This window comes from Cicer arietinum, chromosome 3, assembly GCF_000331145.2.
Source record: "Cicer arietinum cultivar CDC Frontier isolate Library 1 chromosome 3, Cicar.CDCFrontier_v2.0, whole genome shotgun sequence".
NCBI lineage: Eukaryota > Viridiplantae > Streptophyta > Magnoliopsida > Fabales > Fabaceae > Cicer > Cicer arietinum.
Window position 1 is genome coordinate 70,267,951 of NC_021162.2, and position 16,717 is coordinate 70,284,667.

The 16,717-nt window shown below is 30.8% G+C and overlaps 3 protein-coding genes across 4 annotated transcripts; 1 reads left to right on the top strand and 2 right to left on the bottom strand.

The window, feature by feature from the left end:
* Window positions 1-690: 690 nt before the first annotated feature.
* Window positions 691-5,434, bottom strand: LOC101509586 (WRKY transcription factor 44). Of its 2 annotated transcripts, none has more exons than XM_012713941.3 (7): window positions 5,269-5,434; window positions 5,078-5,135; window positions 4,081-4,346; window positions 3,865-3,996; window positions 2,366-3,039; window positions 1,578-1,736; window positions 691-1,274 (listed from the first exon to the last, which is right to left on the bottom strand). In XM_012713941.3, the coding sequence occupies exons 3-7, from the start codon at window positions 4,300-4,302 to the stop codon at window positions 1,085-1,087; spliced, it is 1,377 nt and encodes a 458-aa protein (XP_012569395.1). In that variant the 5' UTR covers window positions 4,303-4,346; window positions 5,078-5,135; window positions 5,269-5,434; the 3' UTR covers window positions 691-1,084. The 2 variants fall into 2 exon arrangements, with proteins under 2 accessions (XP_012569395.1, XP_004493933.1); XM_004493876.4 differs by having other exon boundaries at window positions 5,258-5,433.
* Window positions 5,435-8,816: 3,382 nt separating this feature from the next.
* On the bottom strand, window positions 8,817-11,465 carry LOC101510129 (adenylate kinase 1, chloroplastic). The gene is made up of 4 exons (XM_004493877.4): window positions 11,127-11,465; window positions 9,919-10,059; window positions 9,464-9,736; window positions 8,817-9,356 (listed from the first exon to the last, which is right to left on the bottom strand). Exons 1-4 carry the CDS (start codon window positions 11,373-11,375, stop codon window positions 9,213-9,215), a joined length of 807 nt encoding a protein of 268 aa, XP_004493934.1. The 5' UTR covers window positions 11,376-11,465; the 3' UTR covers window positions 8,817-9,212.
* A 2,352-nt stretch (window positions 11,466-13,817) lies between these two features.
* LOC101510451 (thioredoxin-like protein AAED1, chloroplastic) lies at window positions 13,818-16,675 on the top strand. Its single transcript, XM_004493878.4, has 9 exons — window positions 13,818-14,059; window positions 14,565-14,706; window positions 14,813-14,858; window positions 15,215-15,274; window positions 15,350-15,386; window positions 15,477-15,556; window positions 15,695-15,786; window positions 16,039-16,099; window positions 16,249-16,675. Exons 1-9 carry the CDS (start codon window positions 13,861-13,863, stop codon window positions 16,306-16,308), a joined length of 777 nt encoding a protein of 258 aa, XP_004493935.1. The 5' UTR covers window positions 13,818-13,860; the 3' UTR covers window positions 16,309-16,675.
* The last annotated feature ends 42 nt before the right edge of the window (window positions 16,676-16,717 follow it).

Below are 16,717 nucleotides of genomic sequence, written 5' to 3' on the forward strand. Positions count from 1 at the left end.
ATGAGACTAGTGTCATTAATTGTGTCTATTTTATTGTCCACTACCATTAAATCCAAATAATGAAGTCTATTTTGGAATTTGCACTCTGAACAAAGATGTTTTCATTCATAACACAATCATATTTGAAAAATATTTTTTTTCATAACACAACTATATTTGTGACTTTCAATCACATAGACGTGATTCAATGGTAAACTCGTGAAAAATGTGTTTTTAAGATATATATGTGTAAGAGATGTTGGAGATGTTCTTAGAGAATAAGAGACCATTCTAAAAGAATAAATCAAAAGAAAAAACAATAGATCACGACAAAGTACATATATGTGTTTGATAATGATACTGTGTTAAGAACAATTTTATACATAGGTTGAACACCACATTTTTATTTAAAACTACAAAATATTTGACATATAAATCCTTTTAACATCTTTTTTTATTTAATGTGCGATTCCTAACTCACACTTGACACTACAAATAATTATGTATCCATAGTCACTTAAATTAAGGAGGTGCAAACAATAGTACACCAAGAAAGTGAATTCACAATTTTACTCTTTTCTTTCTCATTTCACAATCAAAATTTCAATTACGAAAGAAAAAATAAGACCAAATTTGATCCTTTAAAAAAAAACAGAGAAAATGCATAGAGGATTCTATTTAAGAAAAACTACTACAAAGAAACGCTTGGCATGAATGAAACGGCATTAATAATTTCCTCAAAATGTATACATTACATTAAAAGATAAATACTGTAAGAAAAAGGAAGCACTAAATAAGTTCATCTCATGGTGATTGCAGTGACTTACATTAAAATAAAATTGATCACCATATGAATTATGCTCCAAATTAAAAAGAAGGATAGCTAACTAATTAATGTATATAATAATGATAATAATAACATGAAAATAAATATCCTAGTCTCAGTAGTTGCTGCAATATTCCAAATTGTCACCATCTTCTGATGAACTTCAATTATTCTGAGCATACTTCAGGATAACTGGAATAGATCACTTCCAAATAAGAGGATCCAAACCATTTAGTCATAACTATACTATACTGTTATTGTTAACTAATAATAAAATTGTCAATATGGTTTATCTTTACTAAGAGAAGCTTGTGAATCTTTTTCAGAGGCCACAGTTACTGTGTTCTTGAGTGGCATCTCATGGTTGTGCTTTCCTTCATATGTTGTCACAAATGATTTTGGATCATCTATTGCTCTCTCCACATGCTTGCGAACATTACACTTTATATTAGTACATCTATAGTAACTTCTGCAAGATAAACAAAATTTAATATTGTCAGAAAAAAGAATTGAGATTAAACTCAGTGGAATCCTAATGTATTACTATTTATAATTCTCTTAATATTATGTCATGTATATGAATATCTAAGAGGCTAAGATGAGGTCAAGATGTGTTAGTATTTATAATTCTCTTATGCTGCAGCAGTATTTAGAAATTAAGAAATATGTAGGTGCAAGGCATAGCAGAACTCAGAATCTTCCTTTCAAAGTAATTTTGAAACAAATCATTTATAGAAGTTAGTTCAAGAAGAAAAATATAGGAAGTATGAACCTGGGATATGGATTTCCCTTTACAACTTTTTGACCATATTTCCTCCAGCGAAAGCCATCGCCAAGGATTTCAGAATCTGCAGAACTTTGTGTCACAATGCGCGGCTCTACTAAACCTTCCTCTGATACTGCTGTTTCGTTGGATTGATTCTCATTTTTCCTGAAGAATGAGAAATGTTCAGCATAAGTTACCCTTTAATTAAAAATTTATCATGACAAGGTTGTTAGCTCAAACATTATAATTTATAATACTAATATGTTACTAGATGACCAATGAACAAATATAGTTCTGAAATTGCGTAACAAATAGCATATCTACATAACATGAAGTTATATATCGAATAAATATCCAAGTTATTCCTTGAAATTGTAGGACCGTATCAACTTAGTCCCCTACATTATCAATATTTCAAAATGATCGCTGAAATTGCAAAATATTTATCAAGTTCGCCCCTCAATCTAGATCTGTAATCAAATGCATCTCTAACATTATTCACTAAGTTTCGAATTCATCCCCAATATTTACCAACTTAATGTCACTGCAGTCCTTACAAATACTAACGGATGGATGGATTTGATTAAAACTTTGCAGTTTCAAGGATTGTTTTGGAATATCGATAATGTGAGACACTAGTTTGACGCAGTCCTATTGACCAATTAGGAAATTTACTCGTTATATATTGTAAAATGATGCAGCTACAATGGATGAATTTCATTTTCCTAGTGTATTTATTTTTTCTCTTTCTTTTGTTTTGTTTTTTGGCTATAAACTTAGCAAGATTTTTTTACCTTCTTTTACTTCTAGGATCATCTTCCTCTGCCTCAAATCCTTTGTTTCCTTCCTCACATTCCCCACTTAGACCACAAGAATTTTCTATGCTCCCTCCACCAACATTAATATGACCAATTAGAGCAGAATCATTATTAGGCTGTGTAGCTTTGACATGATAAGCAGAATCATTCTGGGTCTCTATTCTGCCTTCATTCCATATATCTTGAACCATTCCATCAGACACCATTCCTGATCCTTGTGTCCCTCCTGAGTTTCGCTTTTGAAGCTGCGGCTTTGCATGGTTGTGTTCACCTTTATAAACAATTTCTGCAATCTCTCCATCATATGATCTTTCAACTTTCTTTTTAACTGGACAATTAGGATGTGTGCACTTGTAATAACTTCGAGGATATTCGCTTCCCTTTACTTGCTTCTGCCCATATTTCCTCCAGTTGTATCCATCATAAGAAGGTCTATCAGCACTAGTTGTGGATGTTAAAGCTTTTTGGTCTTCCTCCATGTTCTGCTGTGTCATCTTACAAGGTTCAGTGGCATGGTATGTTTCTATAGGAAGGGTAGTGTTCTGATGAATATTTGAGCTCATATTGGCTCTAAGCTTGTCATGGTTTTGATGCTGAAGATTGTCTTCCATTGATTGTTGTGTTTGCTGTTGACTAGTATTGCAAATTCCCTTTTCCAAAAGAAGAGAAAAAGAGGTCAGGGACACAAATATAAAAGATAAATTTTGGAAATTTCTATTCGAATTTGGTTTTGGAGCTAACTCTCAGAAATTAGCTCATGGGTGAGGGTTTGTTCCTCACTTACAAACATTGTTCATGTAAATAGGGATGATCAAGGGATGGGTTGGGACATATACTTCAGGTAAAATTAAGACCGGTTTTATAAAATTGATTGGGTTGGCCTAGAGGACATTAATTGAAACAAATTTATAAAGTGATCATTCAAAATTAACATATATTTCACATTGTATATTTTGTTTATAAAATCCTCATTACTAACGTAATAGAACTAACAATTGGAGGTGAGCGATTTGTAAGGAACAAGTTAGGAAGAATTATACCTCAACTTTAATTTGTCCCTAAATTTGATCGGGTCAATTCTTTTGACCCTAACTTGTACCTAAACCCGAACAAACCCGGTGCTTTGCAGATCAATTGGATAGAAACAAGACGAGTCTTAGGGTTAGGTTGGGTCTTGTTTGCACCTACATGTCATATCACTATCCAATGTGCTCACATCAAGAACACAACATCTGGAGTGTAAAGTTTGCATGACTTGACATCTACAAGTCGTCCAACAGATCTCAGATAAACTCTCCTGACATCATAGAATTTGGATTTGGGCCTAACTTAACTCTATAAGCTAGCTTATGATGTAAGAGTTGCTCCTACTTATAACCATTGACCATGCTTAATATGACTCTAAACCATCTCATAGCATCTAAGACTCATATGCTCGAGAGAAAGAAGTGTATTATGTGTGTGAAGATACTCACCATATTTGCCAAGAGAGAGACAGTTGTTTGTGACACAAATTTTGCCATTGGCTTGTATATGAGAGAGTGATTGGTGTCAGGTTTGGGATCCATGTCAGTAGAATTGCTAAGTGCACCTCCAAAAAATTCAGCCTGTAATAATAGTAAAACACAAACAGATGTTAGAAACCACAAAGCACTTCAAAACAGTTTGGTCCTATTGCACTGAACTTTCACCTGAGAAAAAATAGACTTAGCAGGGGTGAGATTCACTGCTGGCTTGAACCTCACTGTCTTTGGCCTAATGGCAGAAATTGTAGTTTGAGAAGATGCAATGGAGGGAGTGGCATTGACTGCACCGGCTAAGAGCTCTGAGAAAGAATTGTAAGTAGAACAAGTAGGTCTTGAAGCAATTGGTTTGGCAACAACTACCCTTTCTGCTTCCTCAATATCCATCATTAAAGGCTATGTTTTGAAAAAGTATGCTCCCTTTATGTATGATTCTGTTTGCAAAACTTTCTATCAGACAACACACATATTTGATCACAGAATTTGGCCAATTGTGCCTATGCTTCCAACTACAGTGCATTTTCTGTACCTATCTATAATAATTCAATCTTAGGGTTTACAGTGTACAGTCTAGTTTATAAGATTTCCTCAGAACAGTACCAAATCCCCTGCACACCTCAGTCGCAACCTAACTAATGTTTGGGCCGGACGCAAAGAGCAGCTCGAGCGACCTGCCCACTTATCACTAACTAGGAGTCATACCCCACACTCTCACCTTCAAAAACTAAGGGATTTCTACTGATGGTAGCTTCAACTAAACCCAAATAAAGATCACTTTGCAGGTAGGTATAATAATTAAATAACATTAAATTAAAAGTTGCAAAACTACAGAAGTTTAATCGTGGTTCCTAATCTAATCAATAAAGAAATTAACAGAAACTTATGAGTCTATACAATTGTACATGTACTTACTAAAAACAGCCAAGATATATTAATTGACTATGTATTTTTTCATTTGTGAATTGAATATATTAATTGATATTTTTTTTCAGTGAATTAAGCTCAGACTTGTATATTATTTTAATTTTAATTAATAATTATTTGAAACTAATTTAATCCACTAAATGCAGTCTCCACCTAAAAAGGAAACTTTGACTGTAAGCTTTGTACGTAACTATGGATAATTAAAATAACAAAGCGAGAATAAAAAGATCTACAAACTAACCTGAAAAAAGCTGAGTAGAAGCTGCAACATGTATGAAACTGGGTTTAATTAGCCCCTTCTGCATTACAAGGATAAAAAGTTTATAATAAAAAATTATAAAGTTCCCAAAATATTAATGGTCATGAAAAATATAATAACAATTCAAAAAACGCCCCATGAAATCTAGAAATTGGAGCTTACAGTTGCATTACTTTAATACGTAGATAATAATACTGAGGGAGGGAGATAGAAATCAGAAGAGGAAGTGTTTTGATTCCAAACGTGGATTATAATATTATATTTTTATTATAAAAATAATTTGGGAGACACATGGTAAAATTTAAAACCATAGTAGTATTAGAAATAAAATAAAAAGTGGATGAAGCAATGTTATGTTATGTAATGAGGAAATGTGAATGTTGGGAATGGTTGTTACAACCGCCAACAATTGTACGGACAACTAACTGTTTATGCTATCGCTTTGACCGTTAGCTCAACGTCACTTTCACGGTGTCCGTCATGTACATTACTATTTCCCCGCCGTTATTTAACGATATCTTTGGTGAGATAATAATAAAAGGTAAAAAGAGGCATGAATGTTCCCCCTTAAAGTCTAGCTACAATACTATTACACCAATAAAAAATATGCTGAGACTTTGTTCAGTTTACGGGATAAAGTGAGAAGTGAAATATAGGTAAAAAAAAATTGTTGATGAAATTTTATATAGGTAAGAATACGAAAGAGGGAGTTAACTGTTTTTTTTTAATAAAAATAATAAATTAATGATTGAGATTACATATGATTAGCTATGCATGTATATTTATATTACTATTAATTTATTTATCAATGATTTATATTATTTATTTTATTATTTAAAAGTTAGTTGTTCATTTTAAAAAAATTGAGAAGTGAAATATAGGTTAAAAAAAATTATTGATGAAATTTTATATAGGTAAGAATACGAAAGAGGGATTTAACTTTTTTTTTTATTTTATAAAAATGAATAAATTAATGATTGAGATTACTTATGATAAGCTATGCATGTATATTTATATTACTATTAATTTATTTATGAATGATTTATATTATTTATTTTATTATTTAAAGTTAGTTGTTCATTTTAAAAAAATCTATCTATAAAAAAGAGAAAGAAGTAAGTAAGAATTATACATACAAAAATAAGTATGAATTAGAAGAGAAATATTTTTGAAAAAACCAAAAAAAGAAAAATAACATAATTTGTTAAGTAATAACAGTGTTCCTTTAATTGATACTTTATACTAGTACATAAAGGGAGTTCATAGTTTTTACATTTATTTTATTTTTAATTTAAAAGACATGACTTCGTATTTTTCATGTTGTTATCATAAAATATAATTTTTCTTGAAGGACAGAAAACTTAGAGAAAAAGTATATAAAAATAAACTACTTTATTTATATTTTTAGTTAAATTTATTAAAATATCAATTTTCTTAACAACTTTTACTGTTCGTTTCAACAATTTTCTTAATAATTTTATTCTTTAATGTTAATTAAATAATAATAATTTTTTAAATAATCACATAATATTTTTTAACTTCTGTTAATTTTATTAAAAAAACATATTTGCTCATCTACATGCCAATATAAATAATTATTATTAACCAAATATTTTTGAATTTGCTTTTCCAAAAATAAATACTCGCTTTCTACAACAATAATTGTTTTTAATCATTCTCAGTTAAATATAAAGTTAAAACAATTTATAAGGAATGTTACAAACATGTAATAATAAATCAGGTTGTAAATTTCTTGATTTAAAAATCAGTGTGGAAAATATAATTCATTTTAATCATTGTTCTTATTTCTCCAAAAGCACAACTTTCTAGTTTCTACAACAAATGTTCAACGTTTTTCTAATTGTAAATTAGTCGAACAAGTAAACAATGAATTGGAACTCCTATATAAAAGCAAGCCTTTGGATCTTTTGTCATTGTACTAAAAAAAAAAACCAAGCTTTGCCTTCACTTTTTTGGACTTGAGATTAATGTCTTTTTAATGTCTTTTCCTCCCTCGTTCTTACATAAACCAAACAATGCAAGCACGAACTCAAAAAAAATCCATATTTTCCCTAACTTTCACCTGAACCAACCATAAGGTTTTGGAACCGAAAATTCCTATAAATATAGCCGTCAACGTTAAATTAATCTTGGTTTTAGGAATGAAAATTAGATAAAACTCTCCAAAATTATCTGTATATTAAACTCTTAACATAGCTGATAAAATTCAACTGAATCACACACTATACTTCCACTGCAACCAATCACTGTTGGGTGCCCCAATTTATATTGCAAAAACAAATACAACAATTTGCCTAAAGAATATGCACATGCAACAGATACTAATCTACTAATATATTCCTCTAAAAATAAATTAACCATTCCTGAATCCTAGATCATTGCAACAGACTACAAATTTAATATAGATCCAACATCAACCACAGGGTCATGTAAGGCTCTATAGCTCATTAAGATATGAAAGCCAGCAGATATAAGAGGCCCTACTTCCCCTCCAACCACCCTCACCTACCAAAAAACCACACATGTTTTCAAAAATGTACTGGTCGACATAAATTGTCCCAAAATGTAGTTTGATTTCAAACTGTACAAATTTGTAAAAAAAAAATTCTGAATGTACATATTCTAAACACGTGTTGATGGTGGAGAAAGCTTTTCCTCAAAAAAGGTTTTAGGAAAAGACAAGAACACAAGTTTGACAAAAAAGTAACTATAAAATGTACGGCACAATCTATCTTGCACCAAGAAAACTTATGCAGTCAAGAGCTGGTATTGGGCCATGTCTTATTTTAGCAGCAGATTAAACTTCCCGGCTGGCAAATACTAAAGCCAACCAGCTCGGCCAGCTGCAATATAATAATATTCCACTGTCACAAATTTGGGACATGGAGATGATAATTGAATAAAATAAAAATCATTAGAACAAGGATCAGTCGTGAAATTTACATTTACTGCTAACAATAAAAAAGAATTGTTATAATTTGTTTGTACTCAATAATCATCAAAACATTGTACATGTAATGACATGACATTTAAAACATAGCATAGTCAACGAAAAGGAATTGTTGATGAGTATTGTTAAATCATCAAGCACAGTTTGAACAGCACAAAAAGACACTACACAACCAATTAGAATTACCTGGAAACTACACCAGTAAAAGCCTTCTGAATGGACTATTGCTGATTAATTAATATATATGAACGTCAGGCAAAAAAAAAATGTAGATGGAAAAGGGACTTAAAGGAACAAAAGGCTGGCTAAAAAGTAACAATATAATATACAGCACAATCTATCTTGCACCAAAAAACTTATGCAGTCAAGAGCTGGTATTGTGCCCTGTTTTATTTTAGCAGCAGTTGAAACTTCCCGGCTGGCAAATACTAAAGCCAACCAGCTCGGCCAGCTGCAATGATAAAACTCCATCCTGTCCCAAATTGCATATGGGAGGAGGAGGAGAAGGATCATTGAATATTTTTTAAACCCATACATCAATTAATCTTAAAGACAGATAAAATAAAACTAATTCAGACAGAGATCAGACATGTGAAATTTACACCGATGTTAGCAATATTAAAAAAAAAACTGCTATAATTTTACTCCCATTGAACCTACAAAAATATGGCATTTAAAACATAGTCAATCAAAAGGATTCATTGGTTAGTATTGTGAAATAAGCAAAGCTTAGTTAAACAGCAAAAGACATAAACAATAATAAGGATTTCTTAGAAGTTACACCAGTAAAAGCCTTCAGTGAAACCCTTGATTAATAATACATAATATTAGTTCAACAAATTTAAGTTACAACGCAGTAATCATGTGTCAATCCTGTAGAAAATTATTGCTAGACAGTAAACAAACATCTATGCAATGCAAGTCAGAAACTATGTTCCCGACAACTAAAAAAAGATTGTAGTATACAACTTAAATAAATAAAATGGAAATCCAAATAGGGTATAAGTTTAATCAGATTATGACACTTCCTGATATCATTATTCAAGAAATACACCTCCGTAGGTTCTATTTCCTGCAAAATTGCATAGCATGCAGTATATGCATGCAAAGAATGAAATAGTTAATAGTATGGTACACTTTTAAATATTATGCTGCAGCAGATTGCTTCTCTTCATAATCATCTAGATTAAGAGCTTGAAGCAATTTTGGCCAAGATTCTGGGATTCCTCCAGGCAGCTCAAACTCCAATAGTTTTCCTCTACTACGGTAAAACCCTTCCACAGGTTGACTCTGCAATCATGATAGAGATCAAATCATAAAAAATAAGAAATGAAAAAGATAAAAAATTACAAAAAAAAAATAGATTGCAAGAACAACAACAATAAGAGGGAAAATACCAATTCATTGTATATACGAAGCCTTTCTTTGACTACTGGTTCAGTATCATCAGAACGAGTAATGAGCTTAGACATACAATGCTGAGGAGGAAGTAGTGGAGCCATACTCATTCCAGGGCACCCATTCTCACCCTTGATGTTAATGGAGGCAACATTAAAATTTCCTCCACACTGACTGCAAGTTCTCCTGCCGAGGCATTTTGCAAGCAGTGCTTCTTCCTGGAGCTTCAGATTGACCACTAAGTCAATGTCGGCCACCCCTTCCAATATTTCCTGAGCACATGAAAAGATAATATAGATTTTAATCATATTTTAAATAATTTGCAAAATTTGCTTGTATCATTTTTCATCCGAAATTTTATTTTTAATGTCAGAATCTATTACGAATATGGAAAAATTCAGAAAACTATGACAGGGGTGAGCTGTTAAGAACAACCAAGTACAAAGGTACTCACTGCTTGATTTATTGTTCTAGGGAAACCATCAAGAATAAAACCAGATTCGCCTTTGGCTTCTCCATCGGCCAGTCTCTTTGACAACAAATTCATAATAATTTCATCCGATACTAATTTACCTTGATTTACAATTTCTGATAGCTGCAAATGAGGGGCAGGAAATTGCAAGTCAGAGAGCAAAAGATATGCACTTGTTATATATGAATATAGTATAAAATTGCTTCCAAAACCCATGTTATCTTCAATTCACATCACCAGGTATTCATAAACAGATAAAAATTAGGGCACACTATATTATTACTTATTAAAATCAATAATCTAATTGATTAGGGAACAGAAAATCAATAAATCTTAATACATGATGCACAGATTGTGGAAGAAAAAGGTTAAGAATCAACAGTAACAAGTGGCAAAATATATGTCATAGATTACAAGTCATTTTACAAAACAGAAATGCAAAAGAGAACTCAGATCAATTCAATGCAATAATAGGGGAGAGGAATACAAAACCAGTTGAACCACAAATCTCAAAATCTCCAATCAGAGATTTAAACCAAACTAATTATAAGTGTCAACCTTGAATATGAAGCACAAATAGTGACACGGACACCGGACACAACACATAATAATTTGAAAAATGAACTAATTGAATGTAATCAATATGTTGGTGTCGTGTGGGTGTTAGACACTGACATGTTCAGACATCGGGGCACACATTCGATCAAAAGACTGTGCTACATATCTATACTCTATTCGTTAATTATTACAGCTTATAACATGCAACAAAATTCAAAAACTGAAGACTGCCATGATTTCCCACATTACCAGATTTAACAAATGACAAAGGGCGATCTACAATCAAAGGATCGTGCAATTGTTCCATTACTGAAGTGCGCATGAGTTCAAACTATGGCAAGTCGAAAAAGCACAGATTTTTAAGCTTATTTCACAAGAATGTTGCGAATCACGCAGATAGATTCATGATTTTGAAACTTTGAAATCATTAAAAGACAAATCACAAGGTCAAAATTAACCCCTCTTAAGTGACTATCGATTTACTACTTGATTGGTGTTCAACACTAGACAGCATATCAAATCAACAAGAAAACAACACAAAATCAAAATCAACCAACAATAATACCAAAGCATTGAACAAAAAGGTAACATTATTTTAATTTGAATAAAAAAAAAAAGGAAAAAGATGGAACCTGTGAAGAAAGGGGGCCATTAGAGGCGAGCTCGTGGCGAACGAGATCACCGGTGGCGATGTGAGGAACTCCGAGGAGGTTACAGAGACGGCTAGCGTAGGTGCCTTTGCCGACGCCAGGACAGCCCAAGAAGACCCATTGAATATTCCTATTTTCACGGGAAGGAGCGTGAGAGTTCGTGGAGGAGAATCCACGCGCGAAGGAATAGAAGGATGGTGTGCGTTTAAGGAGGCGGGTTATAGCCGCCATTGAAATCGCAGATGTAAAGTGAGAAGAGAGAAGAAGATGGAGGCACAAGTATTATTACTATGTCTATACCTAATTGCCCCACTTAACAGATCACGGATTTCTTTCATTTTAAATATCGACTAAATTACTTAACTTAATTTCAATCAAGTTTCAAGTCTTTTATTTTTTTATTTAGTCTTTTATTCTAATTTTATTTTTTTAAAATATCAATAATATTATTTTTTTTTATAAAAATTCAAAAAAAAATTCAAAATTTTCAAATAAAATTCATAAAACTAATAATCATCTTCAATATACTATAAATTTCATCAAATACATAATTCAAATATTCAAATAAACTCATATTTTCATCTCCAATAAAAACAAATAAATAATAAATTTGATTAAATTTGTTTTTATTGAATATAATAATAAATTTTATGGATTTTGTTTAAAAAATTTAACAATTTTTTTAGATTTATATATATAAAAAAAAGAACAACATTGTTGATATTTTAAAACATAAAATATCAAATTTTCACATAAAATTAAAATAAAGGACCAACTTTAAAAAAAAATAAAAAACTAAATCGTTAACTAAAATTAAATTAAAAGACCGCATGTGCAATTTAACCTTAAATATAATAAGACTTTCATTCTTTTTTATAACGAATTTAATTAATTTTTATACTTGCGTTAAAAAACATTAATTCAATTTTTTTTAATGTTTTTTTGAAAAATTTAGGTTAAGAATGATCATTTGCAGGACGACAAGTAGTACATTACATGTTAGTCTTCATATTAAAAGATATTGAAAGAGTTTAAATTTTATTAATTTTGGTTTTTTTACTCATAAGTTCGATGTGTATTATCAATTAAGTAATTTAAGTTACATCTATGAATTTAATAGGTCCATTTATTATTTTAATGTTAATAACTATATATTATACATTAACAATATAAATTTTGGATGTATCTAGTTGTTTCTCATTACATAAATAAATTGCTTATTATAAGCTTAGTCTTGTTGTTTATCAATAAATTAATTTGAATTGCTTATTATATATCACAAGATTAAACGTATATCAATTATTATTTAATTATATTTTTTTATTGTTTTTTTGGGTATAAATATGCACTGTATGTAATAAAATACGAGTAATTGTATAATGCAATCCTTTAAGTTATTTCATTTTATTTGAATAATTATTTAGTTTTTTTTTTTTTGTCTCTCGTATATCTTTTATATCTCATTAATTACGTGAATATTATTATCATTTTCCACACATTATATTACAAATATACATACGTATTTATTATATCGTTGACGTAACGCAATTTAAGTTCATCCTTTATTCTCCGTGTACTTCTTTCTCATTGTCTATAACAAAATTAGGTATTGTTTGAGATAGAAGAGAAAACAATAAAATTGCCCTTCGAAATTTTAGGACATTCGATGACGAAGACTTCTGGTGCTGCAGATATTCTACCTCTTGTCTCTCGTACGATATTTGGCACACATGATGGAAAATTAGTAGATGTAGGATAAGTGACCAACTCTATTCATTCCACATTAATAACATAAAGACATTCGTGTATGTATATTTTTGAAATCGAGGAAAAATGTAACATTGTTCAAATGATAATAAATTTTAGATATAATTATTGTCGCGGTTCGTTAACTTAATTTTATGTAACACTTATTTATTTTTTTCTTTCGATTTAATCTTTTATTTAGTTTTAAATACTAATCTGATCATTTATGTCTTAAAATATCAAAAATATTATCATTTTCTTTTATAAAAATTCATCAAAAATTTCAAACAAAACTCATAAAATTAATTATCATCTTCAATATAATGCAAATTTTATCAAATTCATAACTCAAATTTTCAAATAAACTCATATTTTTATTCTTTATTTTATGTTGTTAACGATGAAAATATGAGTTTATTTAAATATTTAAGTTATACATTTAATGAATATATAAATTTTCTTGAAATTAGTATTGAATTTTATAAATTTTGTTTGAAAATTTTAATGAATTTTATAAATTTTTGTAAAGAAAATATAACATTGTTAAATCTTAAAAAACTTATGTTACGTGGAATAAAACACAACAAAATTAATATAATATATTAAATTAAGATAATATCTAATTCCAAATTGAAACTAACACTACTATAAATATCAAATCTTTAATATCAAATAGCACTACTATAAATAATGTAAAGGTTGCCAAGATGTATTTTAAACAGATGTATATGTGATTAGTGTTTGATCCATCGAAAAATGTGATTAGTATTTGTTCCATTATTGATGGATGCATTGTATATTTTGATTTCTAAAGAAATTTGATGGCATGGAATATGCCACGTTTGCAGATTATCGTGGTTCCAAATTCTCCTACGTGTCTGCGTTACGCATCTGATTTGTCGTTTTTTCAAGACAAACATAACACAAAGATGAAAACAAAACATTCACAATTTCTAGTTCTGCTTGTTCCATGGCGTCCTCACCTTCTACAACGCTTTTGTCGAATTCACTTCACTTTAACCAAATTGCAAATCAGTGTAAACTACATGCATATTCCACCCTTTCACTAAACCAAAACAATATTCCAATATATTCTAACAATCAACTCAAACTTTCAACCACCCTGCATCATGTATCCACCACCATACCCTTTGCTTCTGGTTCTGCAGGCAAGTTTTGTCTCACTCTATACTCTTTTCCATTTGTATTCTAAACATAAACAGTTATTCACATTGCACTACAACGTATTTAGGATTGTTTATGAATTCAATTTCAAAGTATAGATATATGCTATGATAAAAAGGTTACATAAAAAGTTTTTTTCCAACAGTAGTTATGTTAATGGAATATATGATATATGTAATTGAATGTTGATTGTTTTAGGCCTCGCACAACTCACAAACTCTAATTCGACCTCGTTAGAATTTCTAATGATTTTTAAGTACTTGTTTACAATAGAAGTCACATGTTCTTTAGATGTAGATGCTAAGTTATGTTTTGGTAGTTAGATGCAAACATGCAATCCTACTATATATTGTATCTCTTTCATTTCTGTATAATGAAATTAGATGCTAAGTTATGTTTTGGTATTATGTTCTTTAGTACTGAACATTTTGCCTTTCCCTCTGATACTATTTTGTTAGCTAATAATAGTTGTGATGGCGATATGAACAGGAGTTGAGTCTCCTGTGATGAGTGAGGATACCTCAAGTTCACTGGATTTGGTGAAGGTGTTTGATTTGGAAGGAAATGGGATTCCAATTTCTGACTTGTGGAAAGATAGGAAAGCCGTTGTTGCATTTGCTCGTCATTTTGGGTAATTTTCTCTTGTTTTTGATTCATAAATCAAGCTACACTTAGCTAGATGTAATTGACTTGTGCAACAAATTAACAATTGTGTATATGCATGTACATTTTTACAGGTGTGTGCTTTGCCGCAAAAGGGCCAACTATCTTGCATCCAAGAAGGTAAGATTACACACTAACAAAATCAATTTTAAATGATGTCTACCATTCACTTAGAGCGGACATCCAAGAATGAAAATTGTGTGATAAAGTTACTGCAGCAAATCTGTTTCTTGAAATTTGATCGCTCGTGTCACGTGTTATTTCTTTATCCAAAAATTCATTTGGCTCTTTGAAGATTTTTTTGTTCTTGTTTTTAGAGTTTATAGTATTCACAAGATGTACATCTATATTCAAAATGTTGATTTGAACACAACTCACAGTTCTTATCCCCTTTTGTTGAATATTTGTATTGCTTGCTTCCTTATGTTGTAAGCAGTATATTATCTTCTCTATTTCTGATTATGCTCTATCAACAGGATATAATGGATGCATCTGGTGTGGCACTTGTATTGATTGGACCTGGTAGCATTGATCAGGTATGCTGGATTTTCTGCATTCTCCTAACATCTTAGAATGCTGGAATTTATAGCTAATATATTTTTTTAATACAGGCCAAATCCTTTGCTGAGCAAACAAAATTCAAAGGAGGTACTTTACACCTGACTTAATAATGCTTTAGTTTTTGTAACGTTGTCATTTTATATCAGCACATTAACAGAACCTTGTTACTTGTTTTAGAAATATATGCAGACCCTGCTCAATCTTCATATGAAGCTTTAAGATTTGTTTCTGGAGTCCTAACCACATTTACCCCCAAAGTAAGAGAAGAAACCTAATCTTTTTTATTCATAAATAAATGCATAAAACACCTGTGGCTGAGTGATATAGTTAATAATTTGAGGATTTTTTTAACTATACAAAGGACCCCTATGTTAATTTTAGCTGTGGCACTACAGGCAGGTCTTAAGATAATAGAATTATACATGGAAGGTTATCGACAAGATTGGAAACTTTCATTTCAAAAGGATACTGTTTCCAAAGGAGGCTGGTATGTAAATTATCTTGCAGGAAGTCTTACACTGTCACATTATCTGATTATCTATACTACTATTAAAGGATCATATGTGGTGTCTTCTTTACCATTTTTGTATGTGAGTTATTATGATTGAATATATGGAAACCTCTCCCAATAAATTATTATGAGATAGATCTTCTAAGAGTCATTGACACTGGATCATGCTCTTTCTTAGCTTAACTTCTCACAGCTTTTCTTAAAAATATGACCTTGGCACTGTGGCAGGCAACAAGGAGGAATTATAGTTGCAGGTCCTGGTAAAGGTAACATCTCATATATTCACAAGGTATGTATGTGAAACCCTATCCTCCAATTTTTATAGAATATATCTTCCTTGGCAGCTTAAGCTACATTAAGTCATCAATCAGTAAAATAGTTATATTAATATTTATGGTATACATACTAACATTATGTGAAAAATGTTCATGTGAGTAGGACAAAGAAGCAGGGGATGACCCAGAAATTGAAGATATCTTAAAAGCATGTTGCTCGTGAATAAAGAAGAGACGGAGCCTCTCTTTTCCTGCTTCATCAAGTGTGATACCATCTCATCATAGAGCACTGTACATCATATTTAGCTGCTTCTTAGGCTGAACAGTAGCTTTGCCTTGAGGCTCAATTATTAAGAGATAATTAATTTATAACCTGACATTTGCCAAATGACAAGCTCACAATATGGAACCTATTCCACTATTGTTTAATTCAAAATCTTGTATATAATAATATTTTTCAATTTCCGGTGGAATGTGCTGTACTTCTAAAAGAAATTGTTCAATAACTTGACGTTCAAAAATTATGTTAAGCGCCTATATCTGTTCAGACCCCGTTTTTTTTATATATTATAGACTTGTCCTTTTCCTCATACTGTTATTCTTGTTTCAGTAAACAGGGTGATTGGGAACAG